Genomic DNA, 17,249 nt, shown 5'->3' with positions numbered 1-17,249 from the left:
CGCTGCCGGGCTGCCTCACGTGCGCGCCCCACCGCCACCAGGCCACATCATCCGGAACATCACATCCGCCGCGGGAAAGGGGCGGGGGCCAGGCGGGAGCCAAAAAGCGCTCGGTTTCGGGCGATGAGCATGCGCGAAGCGAGCACCGCCCCCTCAGGCGGCGCGCGTTCGGGCGCCTCCGCCTGTGGGCACGTTCCTCATTTCCAGCCGTGCGCGGCGTGTACGGGCCGCGCTACGCAGTTCCCTAACGTCAGAAACTATTCTTACCTCTTCGGGACACGCAGTAAGCGTTGCCGTTCTCCTGCACCTTTAGTATTTGAGTTACACGCTGCTTTCCCGTATTTAGATAACAAGTCCCCACCAAGTAGCGGGTGCAAATTAATTTACACACAAATAACAATGCGGTTACACAACTATATAACTGCGGCAGTAGCCGATCAACTTGTTTCTGACCTTTTTTCCGACCCTCCTCTCATCCCTGGCACGTTGGGAACTGTATTATAGCAGTGCAGCTAAAGCACGCAATTTTAAGCCCAATTTCCCCCCCAAATTTACTTAGTTGGGAAGACATATGCAACTCATACGACTGAAGAACATGACCTCACGCACAATAGAAACCCCGTTCCAAAGATTTATTTCTGGTTAAAATCCCCAACGCGGTAGCATTGCTTTCATAGGGGTATCTACTCGTAATTGAAGAAGCTTCTGGTTACTTCAAGGCCTGGGGGCCTCTAGTCAGTTGGTCAGAGTTGCCCAAAGTTGTCTAGGCTGTTGCATTTATTCCTCAGGTTGGTGTTTAGAATAAAACAGAATTAACTTATGTCCTTTTTTTGTTTACTTATATCCCCTTCCAGTTTCAGTGCTGGATATGGGTTTGGCTAGCCTGTGTCTTCACGGGACAAGGAAAACATTTCTGTTTTCTCTCCTCTGAGGGATTTACACATTGCAGACTATATAAAATAGCATGAAATGCTAAAAGTTGATTTAATAGATCTCAGCTATTTGAAATACTGCCTTTGATTTAACCAGGCAAAGAAATTTTCTACAACCTCCCCGAAGAAGATAAGTCGCTTGATTGCGGCTTGAAAATTGAAGGTACTGGAAAGCCAAACTACCCCTCAAAATCTGAAGACTTAAAGCAGAAAAATCATCCCCTTCCCACCTACATCAAATCTGGAACATACCCATCTCCCCATATATCTCTTCCTGCAAGCTAAATGCTTCACACGCTGTACCCTGCTGTTGTAAGCCCACTTGTCTGAATCTTTTCCAAAGGTTTCTGTTTGGTTAGTTGGTTGTTTTGTTTTTGTTTTTTTTTTTTTAATTTCCAGTGCTAACACTGAAAATGAACACTTATTTTATCAGTAGTCTGAATATCATATACACTGGTAACTGTCACAATACACAAAGAAAAAGTGCTTAATATAGGTCATGGCAGGGAACTACTAAGACGGTTTAGTGTCTGGACATGAGGACATGAATACAATATAACGACAGGCAGGGATGGTTATGGCAGTAACCCCACGCCCAGCTATCAAACCTACCCAGTACCCTTTCTACTCCACACCCCCCTGCCCAACAGTTTTGAACTGTACTTGAAATAACCAACTTGTCAGGCTTCAGTTAAAGCTGAAGAATTTGCTATCAGCAGCAGTGGACCCATAGCACCTGCTATGAGGGGAAAAGATGGGTAGAGCGAGTATGTTTGCAAAAGTTAGGGCTAATAATAGAAATAAAAGTTTGAGCATTATAAATAACCTTTAAAAATCTAAAAAACATTATTAGGAAGGTACTCACAGTTTATGATATACATAAAATGTAAAAAAACCCCAAACAACCGATTCCCAGATAAACTAGAACAAAGAAACAGCTTCAGCGTACTACTGAAAGGCTGAAAAAGGTCAGAAACCAATTCCACTATACTCCTTGCACATAATAAAAAAAATTACACACATATAGTGACAGATTTAGCAATTGGTTAACGAAACATAAGAGAGTTGCTATGTCTGCACGCTGACAGAGCATAAGCTGTTGGGAACAACTCCCTGTTCTCAGCGACAGAAGCCAGGATAGTGAGTGCTGCCTGCCGACAGCCTCCTCTCTAGCATGAGGTTCAGCTCTCGGCAAGCACAGCCCAGCACCACAAACGCACCCCACTGCAGACAACAGCTTACATTATACCAGTTCATAACATTCCCCAAGATCGTTATTCCAGTTATAATTACCCTCTGTCTATCAGCGCCACACAAATCACATTTGAACAATGCTTCTAAACTTCCACGATTGCAGTTAAATCCAGAGGGAAGGCTGAGCAGTTTCCCTGAAACCTGAAGTGCAGACACTACTGTGAGAGAGATCCATTTAGAACATGTTCCCTCTTCTTTCTCACCTTCCTCCCCTTCCCCCATGACTCAAGTTGCTTCTGCATTGAAAAACAGAATAATGGGATTGATGGTTTGAAACTGTTGCACTGTTCTAATGACTTATCTTTACTGATCCTGTGCTGTGAGCAATGTTGGGGGTGAACTTCTCCTCTGATGATTACTAATTAAAGTATTACATAATTATGCTGGAATTAATTAGGTGCTTCCATCCTCACAGCATTGTTACAGTTAAACTATTTTGAGGGAAGCAGAGAAAAGTAGGAAGGAAAGGTAGGGAAGAAAACGCGTTACGTTTAAAAAAATGCTGTGTTTTTAAAAACATTACCATGAATGCACCACATATTCAACTTCTATATGAAATACTACGTGACAACAGAAATGATGCAGCAGTATGTAGTAACCACCCACAGACCAGCTAGGGACCATGATATAGTCACATGGATCAGTCTGGGAACCACCGATGCATGGTTACAGGATCTTAGGGATAAAAGCGTTCAGAAAAATGCTAGAGGAGAAGATCAGAGACAAGAAGTTCCTGGGGGGATGGGGGGGAAGAAAAGACTTCCTTTTGTACAACACACATTATATTATATAGGAAATGGGGGAAGGATGAGAGACAGATGCCTCATGAAGACCTAGATGTCAGTTGCTGCCTAGTCCACAGGGGTTTTCAACACTTGCCTGAGCTACTTTGCCTGAACTCAGTGTTGACCCTATTTTAAGTAGGAAGCTGGACGAGATACCTCCTAAAGTCCCTTCCCACATGAAGGATTTCTAAGATACATCAAGAGAACAAAGGGCACTAGAGAAAATCCAAACTAAGCAATCTGATGAGTAATCAAAGAAGTAATAAAAGTCACTCACTTGAATTTTTCTTTCAAATACTGCAGTATGAGAACAAACATAATACACAGATGAATGAGACACAAGGTGAAGCTATACTTGAAAAATTCAGAACTTTATTTTAAACAGTAAGGTTTTTTTTCTTTTTACAAAATGTGCCAGGCTATACAATACATCAACATTTTTCTAAGGTAGGGTTTTTTGGTTTTTTTTCTTTAAATTCTGTAACCATTTCCTCTTCTCCAATTTTGAGGTAGAGAGACACACATTTCCAATAAGCATTTTCAAAAAACACTTAAGCCCTCCCCACTATAGTCCAAACATAAAAACAATGCACAAGAACACTATGTCCATTTTTCCACTATTAATTGCTCAGATAATTTGGAAATCATGTCACTGCCTATAAAAGTTGGCATTTAAAAGCTGGCCCATTAACTCCATGAAGAAATCCTGAAAAGATTAGAGCTGATATCATGGAAGGGCATCATCTAAGGCAACACTTCCAGAAGGAGAATCCTCTGCCCCAGAAGCAGGGCTGTCAGGCAGAGGAATAGACACATCTATTTCCAAGCTATGCTGCTTCTCTAGATCACAATTCATGTCAGAATTTCCTCCACCACTCACCTCTCCCTCTGACTCTTCAGTCAATTTGTCTTGGGCCTGAGCTGACTCTTCAGAATCTTCCTTTTCACGCAGAAAGCTGCAAATAGTATTAGGCCTGCTGTAGGAGAAGTCTCTGTCCTTGATTTGTAACCACTCCACTCCCCCTGATGCAAGGAAGGAAAGTTGATATTAGTGATAAAAGGAGTTAAGAGTTCACAGCAATTTTGTCTTAAGTTCACTGTTATTAAGGCTGAGCCTGACCAACATTTAAGTAAAATAATCACTTAGGATAGAAAGATACCTTTCAAGAATTTGGACCAACACTAATTTTTATGGTGATTCTCACCATGGGACTTAAACCATTCGTTTTCCTTGAAAAATAAGGCTATGAATAACAGAAAGGCATATGACAAAGAAAGACCAGCTTAAAATTAAGAGAAACTTAACTGTTGATAAATTAACAACAACATACACAGGCTAAACTAATTTATCCGAGACATATAGCTACAGGTTTTTATGCAGCTACTGGAAGCTTTGTGTATTGATCATTGATGTCACCAGCTCAGTCTCTAAAGAACAGTCACAGGAGAGACAAAATTATTAGGAAAGTAATGAGAAGTAGGCATGTCAAGATACAAAACTCGGCTGTGTCCATGTTACAAGTACTGCCCCCTGCTCAACCCATACTGTAAAACTAGAAAAGAGAAACAAGAATTGGTGAGAGTAAAGTTAGCTCTACATGGGAAGAGACTTTGAAAACAAAACCAAACCCAACCACCATCAACAACCGCAATAAATACAACAAAAAAAAGACAGAGACTAGAATTCACTTGGAGGAGACAGCTCAGAGCGGGCAGATGTTTATAAGGCTATACTGGGAAAACAAGTAGGGATTGATTTATCTCCTAATTCTGGCAACAAAATAAGTAACTCTCACTCATTGGAAGCACCAGATCATACATTTGTAACAATCACAAAAGCAAACAATCAAGAAAACCCACAGTAAAGTTGTACATTTTCCATACAACAGCAATGTGATTGGAAAACTAACTGCTATAAAAAGTGACAGAAGTCAAAAGTACAAAGTTCAAACAGCAAATGACAATGACAGAGCCTTTATGGACTAAAGGCATAGTAGTCCAGACAAAAACGCTTGTCAGGATATTCATGAACTGCTGAACACCAGACAGATAGCCAGAAGAAAGGATTGCTCATGTATATGTCCCCCTCTTCCTACTTTCCACCTATTTACTACAGTCCATAGCCAGAAATACAATACAGGATTAAAACACCTTCAGTCTGATCCAGGATAGCAGTTCCTGTTGTATTTAGTGGTGGTCAGACACCACTCAGACTCTTAGAATAACTTAAATATAATTCAAAATGCTGAGATAATATTTTACAAATGCAATAAAGAGAATAAAATGTTTGTTCGCCTAAATCTTAGTCCATCTGGCAATATGATAGGAAATGACAGCAGAGACAGTGTAAGAATTTGTGTCATCTCTTGAACTCATGTGAAGCTCTCACAACACGTATCAATCAGACTCCAAGTAGAACTGGGATTCCCCTCTCACTTAAGATTTTTGGGCAGTACCAGTTGCCAGTTCACAAGATGTTGTACTTACTTTGTATGCACAACATTAAACCTCTGCCAGTACAGAAATAAAGTGTTTTTCAGCAGCTATCATCACTACTGCTCCTCCAAGAACAAAACAGGCCTTTGTATTAAGCAACATATTCTCTAGTCTATCATACTTTAAAAATGTTTCTGTTTCACATTACCTACTTAATTATATGAAGAGTAGAAATGGTACACAGTGTTGATAAGAACGCTGATGTCTGCTTAGATTCTATGTGACATTTCATATTATACCTCCTACGACCAATGTGCAGTTGACTGCTCATATTTCATGTAAAATGGGTACATATTCTTAAAGTATGAAGCAGTAACACTGACTTGAGTGAAAAAAAGCAATAGGATACTTCTAATGAATACTGCTCTATATAGCAGGATACCGAATATCTGACTATGTAAAAGCACTGAGACTTCTGTATGAAAAAAACACCACTGAAATAAAGCAAACATACAAGCACTGAGTTCTGCCTACAGAATGAAAATCGGTATGAGTGGTCTGCTAGGTATGTCTTTGCAGGTAAGTTAAATTCATTTACAGTTAACTGTAAATTCAGTAAGAACAATTCAGTTTTAGTACATACAACATGGAACTTCTTACTCAGGATATTAGAGATTTTCCACAACTGCAGAGAATCAAAAAGTCATTAGAAAAATTGATGGAAGTAAAAAAAAAAAAAAAAAAGTAAAAAAACAACCAATTAATGAAGAGCTACTGAACAGCACCTCTGATTTCAGAACAAGTGCCTAAACTTTTAGATGACAGAAAAACACACCAGGGAACATCAGCATGTTTGCCCTATTCTTACACTCTTCTGCAGAAATCTCCTACAAGCCACTTACGGAGGCAGCACTGGTCAGAAGCAACCTCTCTGTCCTCCCCCCCCCGCTTTTTTTAGGGGGTGGGGTTTGTATTTCTGTATTTAAATATACACATTTGTTGCCTAAAGAAGAAAGTTCGTCTGACTTCCTGCACGTTCTTGAATCAAGCAATCAAGGCTGAGACTTCTATGAATAGGGATATGGACAGATTATGCTTAAGAGCAGAGACACTAACCAGCGTTCTCTTCTCCTTCCTTCTTTTCTGTCAAGAGTGTCCGTGTCATGTTCAACTTCTTCATTGTGTGGCACTTGTATTTCAGCTGTACTTTTTGGTTGCCTTCTGCATCTACTATGAAGAGAGGAAAAAAAAAATACCCAAAACCCAATCATTATAGTGAATTCCACTATCAACTGAAACAAGATAAATACTTTTAATCTCCCAGGCTACCACAATGAACAGGATATTAAATCACAACAATTACCATGCTCTGTATTTTCTTCAAAAACCACACAGGTTCCCAAGGTATCTATGGAAAACAAAGTGAGAAAGTCTTAGAAACAAATTTATATCAGCTGTAGATTCTACAGCCACTGGCACAGCTCTGGGAATGTTCTGACTTCAAGCCCCTCACAAAGGCCCCACATTGTTAACTACACTGCCAACTCAGGAACAAACAGGAGTATCACAGTCATTGAAAGTCACTACAAGGGAAGATTCCATATCATTTTCTTCCAGACCAATGTTGTCATTGTAAGACAAACGGGAGAACTACAGATTGCACAATATGTCAGTCCTGTTCATACAGGAGACAACAAGCACTTTAAGGCACTTCATGTCCCACATTTTTCCCCTGCAGACATACCAGCTGGTGCTCCCTGGAGTCAGCTTCCAGGCATACTTTCCAGCAAGTAACACAGACACATGGCTAATTTAGCAGTGAACTCAGACTGGTGCTGCTCTGTACAGTGTTATACAAACACCATCCAGAACTTCAGCACCTCACAGGACCATGTTCTCCATTCACAGTGCGTTTAACTGACGTTAAAGTTCTCTGTTCACATGAGAAAGGAGAGTGTATCCACATCATTTTTCCTACCTTCATATTCTCCTGCAAATACGTATCTGTCCACTTGTAAAATGGGCCTCTCTGTCTCTATTCCCTACAAGAGGGAGGACAAAATTGCACAGATATCAGGTCTCTATTCGACCAGGCAAATTTCTTGCTGTGAAACCAAAGACAACAGATATAGCAGAATCCAGATTACATCAATTCCTTGAAAAGGTAGTTGAAAAAAACCCCAACATAACATAATAACAGTAAAATAAGTATTCCATAACATGGTTAATGTGAAATAAAACATTTCTTTTGGTATTAAAGGAATGGATTCCAGACTGTAAAGCTTTCTCAAACTGTCAGCTTCATATGAAGAAAAGTACATCTTTAAAACAGGATTTATGGAAGTGGATAAAAAGAGTTCTGCATAGGATATGATTTTACAGAAGCTAGCTGACTCCTGAAAGAATGTCAAGACATGCAATTAAATTAATATTTATCAGTTTTCAAAAAATGTAATAAAAGTAATTTTAGTGATTACAATTGACCCTGCGGTCTTCTGCACTGTTAAACATTGGGGGCGGGGGGAGAAAGACTTTTCTTTCCATTTTTTTAGGGGCTTAGTTAAGCAGTGTTAGCAACTGTTACAAAGGGCTTAGCCAATATTACTGTAGAACCAGTGTACTGTTAAAAAAAATGAAATGCAATGACAGTTTTTCAGCCTATAACCATACATGTTACTTCAAGTATATTAAATACAAAGAATATACCACATAATACTGTTCTAATAATCACAACAAAAGCAGCAATGCTGAACTGCTATAAAAAATGCTCTAGTATGTTAAAAAGGATCAAAGACATTTATGTCAAACTGCAGCCAACAGACTGTTTAGGTTACGGTAAATAAATTTAAAGTGCTGTTATTTCCTCTAGGAAATTAATTTAAAACTCTGTTTAAAATTAACAAATAAAAATATATGTACTTGCACGAAAAAAGATGTTATTTTCTAAGCTCAAATTAATACAAGTTCTAGAAAGTGGAATAACTTTTAAGGGTCTTTGGAAAATATACAAAATGAAGAAATTGGCATAAAGCATTACACCAGCACCAGAAGTGCAACTGCAGGGTCACAGAAGCTTCTGTGATTACTGTGTGTCTACACTGTGAAGGAGTTGTAAATTATTATTTAATTTTAATTTTTTAAACAAGAAGTGGGAGAGTAAGGCAGCAGCTCTATCAGCTCATTCCCTTCCTCTACAGCTGAGCTTTTCCAAATACACAGGCTAGGAGCCCATTATTCTTAATATAAGATATACCTATAAACTATATTTCAATAAAAATTTATGCCTGAACAGAATACACTAATTAAGGCAAAATGTCTTTTAATAGTACATCATGAACATCAACATTATTCAGGACATGAAAATAAGTATATGCTAAAAGTTCTGAAGTTCTGTGGTAAACTGCATAAAATAGAGAACATCACACAGGTTAACAGGCATTTGTGCAATTTTCCTCTTGTACTTTGAAAAAACAGTATCTAAGATCAGCAGGATTTAAGCTCTGGGATTCTCTTTCTGCTGCATAAGTTGAGAACATCAATATCATTAAGTTAACATATAAAACATTTTTGGTTGTTTTTTACTACAGGAAATTAATAAAAAAACCTAACACATCAGTCCTAGGCAACAGCATTAAAATTTTTAATATTCAAAATCATATTTCTTTGGCTGATTTGCATTCCTTTTTGGACTATGCAAAAATGGAGACTGTCTTCCCCTTATATGACCAGCATCACAAAAGACTTACTAAACAGAATAACACAAAGGAGTTTTTTATGGAGTTTTACCTGCAGATGTCTGTATGAAAAGTCTCAAGGAATGCTTACGCTGTGGAGTGAGTACAGGTAGATTTGGATACAAGTAGGATGCAGTATAGATACTTAAAAGTTTTTCTAGTAACATTACAAGATAATCTCAAAGCACAAAATTTAAAAGAATCCCATTAACACTATTGAAGAATATGTAGCCATTCAGCCACCAGTAATGAATCATCTGTGCATTTCAAGTGACTTAGGTCGGATCCAGAAAGCAAATCATCTTATAAAAGTGTATCCCTCCACTGATGGATAATTTATGAATTTTGATTGTATTTCTACATTTGAAATTCTCAGAACTGACTTTACCACCTCACCTATATTCTGATCAGGGGCATACCCTGAGATGTTCTCTTCCACCTTTTCAGTCTATAATAAAGGTCTAATTTCAGAAAGTATTTGCAAATCAATACTAGTTGTACTATCTCTACAGAGCTCACAGTCCATGTAGGTTTTGAAGGGCAAATAAAATTTGTCACAAACAGAGAAAATGATTAAACAACTCAAAAGGAAAAGGACAGGCAAGGCAGATTCTTACAATAACCTCACAGTGAAGCAAACAGTATCCAAAACTGTTTACCAAATTCTTAATATCCAGTTACCCTTTAAATTTACAACACTTGAACTTGCCAGGCAGTATCTGCAAAAAAACCCATTGTAAATACAATACAATTCATAAAGATTTTGGCCTTCAAAAAAGTCATCTGTATTCAAGTTATTTGAAGAAGCACGCTTAACATTTTTTTTTGAATGTGTAATACCTCATTTAAAAAAAAATGAACTTAGAGCTTGAAATCAGAGAGGATAACGATAAACTGCTGATAAACCCTTCTGAAAACATTACCTTATATTTACATAATACTATATTCAAAGACCATATGGCATTTCTGATATAGAGAGCCCACAACATGCAGCAAAATACAGCTAAGACAGTGCACATAATTCTCTGTCAATGATTTGATCTAAGTGTTAATGACTTCAAGGAATTTAGAAACAGCCTCAGTCCCTTGTTCAGATGCATACTGACTTACCCCTTTCCTATTGTGCTGTAATCACTCACCAAAATCTTGCATTTGTTTTCACATTTTTCTAAGAAGTCCGAATCAATAATTCCTGACAGTTCCACCATGACCAGTTGCTCCTACAAGATAAGTTTACAATGTACATCTGTAATTGATATATCTGAACTTGGGGGGGGAAGCCCCCCCCCCAACAACCCAAACCAGAAAGAACAGCATACAAAGCCCCAGACCTTCAGAATCAACAGACCCCAAATCTGACTTATTCTGCATTTTGTCTATAGAAAATGGCAGGTAGATATTGCAATACACAGGGAAATGCAGCAACCCACTACTCCATCAGACGTCTGTTTCACCTGAATTTCCTGGCCTTTTCTTCCTAGCTAGGAAGGGAGATGTTTTTTCACCCTTGAAAAATGAGGATAGATATGGGTAAATGATTTATGAATTATAACAATGTGACCAGTTACACATTCCAAAATACATTCTTCCAAAGCTTTAGTACTACCTAAATCAGACACCATAGTGAAAGGTTAAGTTAACCAACATGTTGCTTGAAATGGTTATGTTTCACTCTTTGTAACATATGGCTTTGAAATCAAGTCCTGTTTGCAATTCCTTACAATTTTGGGTGAGAAGAATGCAAAAACAACCCAAAAAACTAGCCACCTTGAAAAATTTTTTATTAAAGGAAGATTTTTCAACAATCACGGCCTGCTAAGTATCCATAAACATATATAATAACAATAGGAGAGTAATAGTTTGGATTTTCGGATGTTATGGGGGTAAGAAGCAACTGAAACAGCAAGAGTGCTTTCTCATAACGCCGTTTTCCACAAAACCTGAACCGCAACAGTCAAAACAATACAGCTTTCGGGACACGTCCGCTGCGGGAGCGGAGAACCCGACAGGCCCAGGGAAACGCGCTCGCTCTGTGCCTGGCCCCGCCAGCCCGGGGGCAGCCATGGCGCCCGGCTCTTCTCACGCCTCCGGCCTGCCCCGCCAGCCTTCCTGCGAGCAACGGCACGGCGGCGGACCGCAGGCACCGCACCCTGAGGGTCGGAGGAGGCCTTGCAGTGACGCGGTGACAGGAGGAAGCCCACTCTCTCCTTCACTAGGACCCAGAGCAGGTGCTTGGCACTGGCAGCCCACAGGAGGGCAGGCGCAGGGCAGCCTGTCCCGGCCCGCTCAGCGCCGGCGGGGGAAGAGAGAGCCGGGCCGGGTCCACAGGCAGGACACGCCCTGAGGCGGGCCGGCCCGCATCCCTTCCCCTAACGCTGCTCCAAAGCAGGGAAACGCCCAGGGAGCCCGTCCCGATGTCGGCATCCACCAACCTCCACCTCATCTTCCTCTGATTCATCTCTCCTCTCGCCCTCTGCTTCTGCTGGTGCTGCCGCTGCCATATCGCCAAGTGAATACCCCACTTCCCCGCCTCACTTCACTTCGCCTCAGCGCGCACCACGTGAGCCAGCGCCGCCATCTTAAGAGGGCGACCGGTCCCGCCTGCCGGCTGCCAGCGCTGCGTCTCCTCCACCCGCCGGCGGCGCCTGAAAACGGCGCCAATGGCAGCCGCTCATGCCGGCTGCTCCCAGCAGGAGGCGGGAGTGAGGCTCGCGCCCCAGGAGCCGTTAAGCGGCGGGACGCGAGGAGCGATGCCCAGGCGGCGCGAGGGAAGCGTGGCGGCCCCGGGCTGCCCGGCGGCGCGCAGGGCCCTGGGCGAGAGGGTGAAGCTTGGCTAGGGAGGAGCCCGAGGCGGGGTGGGTTGTCGCCGGTAAGATGCGGAGCCGCTGGGAGCGGGAGGAGGAGGCGGGACGGGCTGCAGCGAGGCGGGGAGAGGATGAGTGGCAGCTCCAGGGCGGGTAGGCTGGGACGTGGGCGGCTGCGTCAGGAAGCGGCTTCTAGGGCCTGAGCGGCTCTGCTTCGGACCAGATTCGTGTCCCTCCTCCTGCCGGCGCCGCGTCGTCTGGACCTCGGCTTTCGACCACCTATGGGGTTTTCCACAGGCCCGGCACTTTACCAGGCTGGAGTCACAGCCCCTGGCTTAGTCCTCGTTTGCCAGGTTGAACAGGACGCATTACCCCTGCTAGGCAGAGTCCTGGTTTTCCTCTTCATCGTAGTAGTCCGTCTCTGCACTTGTGCCACTCGTCTCCCTTCTAGTGTGCTAGCCTTATATGCACCACTGCAGAATTAAATCTTGCCAGAGCCTTCAGTGGAAGAAAGGGAAATGCTTTGTACATGGTTCAATTGTATTTGCTATTTTCACGTTCTTTGCCTTGCGCTTTCTGGTTATCTTGTAAGGTTTGAATACGCTCCTGTCTGATTTCCATCTTACAAGGATTTCTGAGATAATGTGTTAATTTATTTCTTTATAAATGCAGGCTGTTACACTCGATAATCCTGAGCCTCATGCTGTTTTTTGCAATGTAGTTCTCCCTTGTTTTCCTTCTCTATTCTATGTTTCTGGTTTTGTACCAAAAGTGTCTTCCTACTCATTGTGTCAAAATCATTTAAATAAAAACTGATCCCAAGGGAGTTCACTGTAGATTTTCTTCTAGCCTCTACTTAACCTCCATGAGATAAACAAAAATGTCAGCATAGCACCAAATCAAGTGCTTAACAATGTCCAGATATGTATAATCTAATATGTTTCTCCTTTTCCTAGAAAAATCACTGATCTCAAGCATATCCAATAAGTTTAGCAGGGTTTTTCTTTGGGAAGCCAGCATTAGGCTTCATCTCACTTTCTGTTAAGCTTCTTGTTTTTAATTATTCTTTTCTTAGAGCTTGTTTTAGAATGCTGCATACTGCCGTGGTAAGAACAGCCTATAAATTTGGATTAGTTCTAAATACAGAAAAAATGCTGGGGAGTGTTAGCTTTTCATCAGGCAAATTGCAAAGGCTTGACTTTTGACTGCAGGAGATAATAGCTGTGGAGCAGATATTTGGTATATTACAGGTGTTAATTATTTTAAAATAATAGTTTGTATCATTTGCTTAGCATGGGCTGCTGTATTTAAGGGTTTTAGAAGATAACAAAAAATAAAGTTTTGAGTTTGATTTCTTATTCTGCCACTAGAAGGAGATAGATAAATAAAATTATGCTTAGAGAGCTTGTTCAACCTGATAGTGGTTTTTAATGAGCTTCTAACTTTTAAAGCATGTAAATGTTGGTAACTTTAGCTAGTTGATCTTATGCTGTATAATATGAGTACATGTGTAGTAAACCCAGTCTTTTAATAGTTCTTAACTACTGATTTCTATTTACTAAATTGTTATATTTGGCAATTACATTTTTGCACCAGGTCTTCCTGTCTTTAGATAAATGTTTTGTTGTTTTAAAAAAGTTTACCCGAATAAAGCAAAGTAAACTCTCTATTCTGAATATGTATTTAAAAATTGTCATAACTGACAGTCCTTCTGTAACGTTACATTAATACCATCATTCTCTTTTTATAGATGGGAGGAGGTTAAGCGATGTAGCTAAAACTACAGAAAGCCCTTACAAGAACATAAATGTGTGCCAGATCAGCCTGTGTAAATCATAGACTGGCATGAACTGCTGATAAAGGAGCCAGTATATTTGTTTGCTTTTATAGCAGCCTAAGTGTCATGTAGTATCTGGGGTCATCTTGGTCTTCTAGTTGTCACGAGTCAGGGCGTGCAGTTGGATGATGGGAAATTTTTGGTGCATTAGTGCCATATGTATTTTAAAAGAGACTACCTCATTGTCAGGCTAAACTTGCCATGGGCATTAGTTGTTTGCCTTGGTCTTTCATATCCTGGCCAGAGTATTTCAGCAACTTATCTCTTAAGAGACGCTCCTTAGAATCTGCCTGGGAGATTGAACTGCTTGATGAGATAAATATGAAAATACATGTTTTGAGGATCCAGGGTTTGGGTTTCTGAGGCCCCAGCTAACAACCCTGTCAGCACTTGAACAGATCTATGTGTGCATGCTGCCGGAGGCAAGTACCTAGGTGGCACTTGGGTCAGTTTGAGTCAGTGACAACCAAAGGATAAATTTAAAATAAATTATAGTGTTTGAGATCTACCTATGTACGTAATATGTAAGCACTAGTTTTAGTAGGTTCACTTGCAATTTAAGCATGTTAATGCATATTTTGTTTTGGGCCCTGTAGTTTGCAAATTTTAGGTTTGGAAGTTCATAGATTAGAGACTTGGACTATATTTTAGCAAATAAACATTATTGCAGTTAAATTACATTACAGGAAATCAGAGACAGTTCACTGAAACACATAAGGAATAAATTCCAGCTTTCTACTTTGTCCCATCTTTTCATTTTCTTTTGATTTTTATCTTCATGCTTGGAATTCCTTCTCAATCCTTTTACAGAAGGCAATTGCCCTTTCTCCATTCCCTCCTGAACACTCACTTTCTTTGTGAGGCCCTGGCACTAGTCTAAGTAAAAGGTTAAATATTTTGTAAAAACACAGGGTAAGATACAGTCTTTAAGTTACTGAGTTTTGTCTGTCTGTTTAGATTGTGAGTACCTCTGGTTGAAAACCTTTTGTATTATGTAGTGAAAAAAATGTAGAATTTACTATTCAAAAATTACAATAGATATAGTGTGTATACACGCACACATATGTAATCTATGTATCTGTACTATTTGCTGGATTGACTGCCTCTGGAGAAGGGTGTTGTAGATTCTAGGCTTATTTTAATTGGAACTGTAACTAAAACTGATGATGTGACAAAATGTGATTGCCTGTGAATATCAGAAGAGACACCTCAGTAAAATGTTACCATGTGAAATGGCTAAATGGTATGGTGCAGAGAGATGCAGAAGAAAGCTTGTAAGAGACCAGTGTGTATTTCTGGCTCTAGCCAGATTTACCAAAATGTAAATCAGCCCCAAGACAGTTTGCTGATAGTATTACAAAGGATGATTTCCATTTCCCTGCAGCTACGTTGCTTTGCCTCTTCAGTCAGGAATTAGCAAGCCAAACCAGCTCATAGGTGTTGCAAAAAAGAACAAAACAAAACAATCACAAAAAACCCCCAACCAAAACCTGTGGAATTCCTTTGCATTTGAGCCTTTGTCTTTTCAAAAAGCTCCTTAAAGATCATGTAAGGAAATCCTAGCAACCCTATTAGATAAAGCCCAGTAAGAGTAGGGTAAAGTAAGGGGTGCTTTATTTCCACAGTGCTTATTCTGTTTACTATGTCTATTCTAAGACTATGAAGTGAGATGTAGTACAGGAGGGAAGGAAGAAGTTGAGTGAAGGAGCCCTTTTTATTCCACCAGTTCTTAATCCAGATGGTCTCACTCCAGTTGTCTTGGACTGAGCACGGTAAGAGGAGGGAGAAGAGGGGCTGGGAGGGAGACTCAGGCACAGGTGATCGTACAGTAATTTGCTGGGCTTCTGCTTTACTTTTAGCAGCTGGAATCAGATGCCAGCATAGTAGGAGATTAAAGAAGGGGTTAGCTTCCTGCTTGTTGGGATGGACCACTCTTGAGCTTGGAGGAGATGATTCTTGAATATTAATCAGGTTTCCTGGGCCCCCTCTTCCCTCCAGGGCCGGACCCCATGGGACTCCACCAGGAGTCCTTGAAGAGGCTCATTTTGTCTTCTTGCCTTTTCCTCAGGGGAAAAGAGCCTAGTTGTAGAAAGTAATGAATGCTGCCTCCTGCAACACAGGAGGCTCAGAACTTCAAATCCTCCTTCCTTGCAGTGGGGAGTTGTCTCCTGCCCAGAGACATGCTTGTGTCCCAGAGCATATAAAGGGAAGAGCAATTAGAACATCCTGAGGGAACTTGGTGCTTGTACCCACAGGTGGGAGGAATGTGTCTTTGCATCTGTGAGCGATGAGGCAAGAGGAGAGTGGCATGGCAGAGCTGAGAACTGCTGCAGTGTCCTGCATGAAGTCCTAAAACTGGGTAAAACTCAGTAGGTGACAATCTTCTGAAGCAGATGGTAACAAATAGGGAGTAAATTATGTTACTTATCTGGTTGGATCAGAAGGGGATGTCTATCTATAGAATTGACTTGCTAATTTATGAAATGTTAATGTTTGGAATCTTTTACATGACCTCAGATTATCTGGCATCAGTTATTTGAGATACCGAGATGTAAATTCTTATGCCTGTTGGGCTGAAAGCAGTTGAATGCCCTTGACTTCAGAGGTCACTGGGAATGCTCATTATTTTTCAGGGCCAAGCTCTTACTCAATCTCAGCTGGCCTGTCTGTATTTGTTTAAAATATGTTTTAAAAAACCTGATGTAAAAGGCACTTGGATTTTTTTCATACAATTATGTAAAAGCAGAAGTTATTTCTGTTTCATATTCATGTACTGATTTTGATCAATGCTCCCAGGGCTTACTTTTTATTACAGTGAAATATTTTTATTGAATTGTGTTTTGTTTTCCTTGTACATGAACACCAATTTGCTTGTTAGTGAAGTGCTGTTAAAAGCATTTTTTTTACACAGCTCAATAACTGCCAAAGTGGTTTGCAGTGCAGGAAATAAAAAATACTTACTAGTTAATCTGCATCAGAAACATTAGAGTCTTAATTCAGTAGGCTTTTACTGAGGTGTAACTTGGCAACAACTTGGAATTCCTGGTAGTTTAGAACTTTTGTAGGTATGCCCACTGACCTACAGAAAGTATTTCTCACCCAGTGTAAAAAGTAAGAATCATATTGCCGAACCCTGAGGGTAAATGCTAAAAGAATTTGTTTTTCTTACTGTGCTATTACTACAAGGTGTTAGAATGTTGCTTTTTCAATGTTAGTTCATGTTATGTGGGTGAAATCATAAACACATTCTATATCTTCAAAGAACAGGACAGAACTGACAAAAGTGAGGTAAGAAATAGTGAAGAGTAGTCGAACAGATAAGTCCAGTTGTACAACCAACAGAAGGATGCACTGACTCACTTATGTGAGTGCATCTCTATAAGTACTAAAAACCTATTGCTCCATAAACATCAAAAACCCCAAATCCACAGTAGGAGAATAAGAATAGCTAGATTAAATTGGGATAG

The 17,249-nt window shown here is 40.5% G+C and overlaps 1 protein-coding gene across 1 annotated transcript; it reads right to left on the bottom strand.

Moving 5' to 3' along the window:
• Positions 1-3,698: 3,698 nt before the first annotated feature.
• GTF3C6 (general transcription factor IIIC subunit 6) lies at positions 3,699-11,642 on the bottom strand (the record flags this gene model as incomplete). The annotated part of the gene is made up of 6 exons (XM_081998524.1): positions 3,699-3,994; positions 6,524-6,637; positions 6,771-6,815; positions 7,386-7,449; positions 10,281-10,361; positions 11,574-11,642. 6 exons carry the CDS (start codon positions 11,640-11,642, stop codon positions 3,699-3,701), a joined length of 669 nt encoding a protein of 222 aa, XP_081854650.1.
• Positions 11,643-17,249: the final 5,607 nt, after the last annotated feature.

This window comes from Phaethon aethereus (assembly GCF_964289735.1).
Source record: "Phaethon aethereus genome assembly, chromosome: 3".
Lineage (NCBI taxonomy): Eukaryota > Metazoa > Chordata > Aves > Phaethontiformes > Phaethontidae > Phaethon > Phaethon aethereus.
The sequence above is the reverse complement of the archived record's forward strand: the minus strand, read 5'-3'. Positions and strand labels throughout refer to the sequence as shown.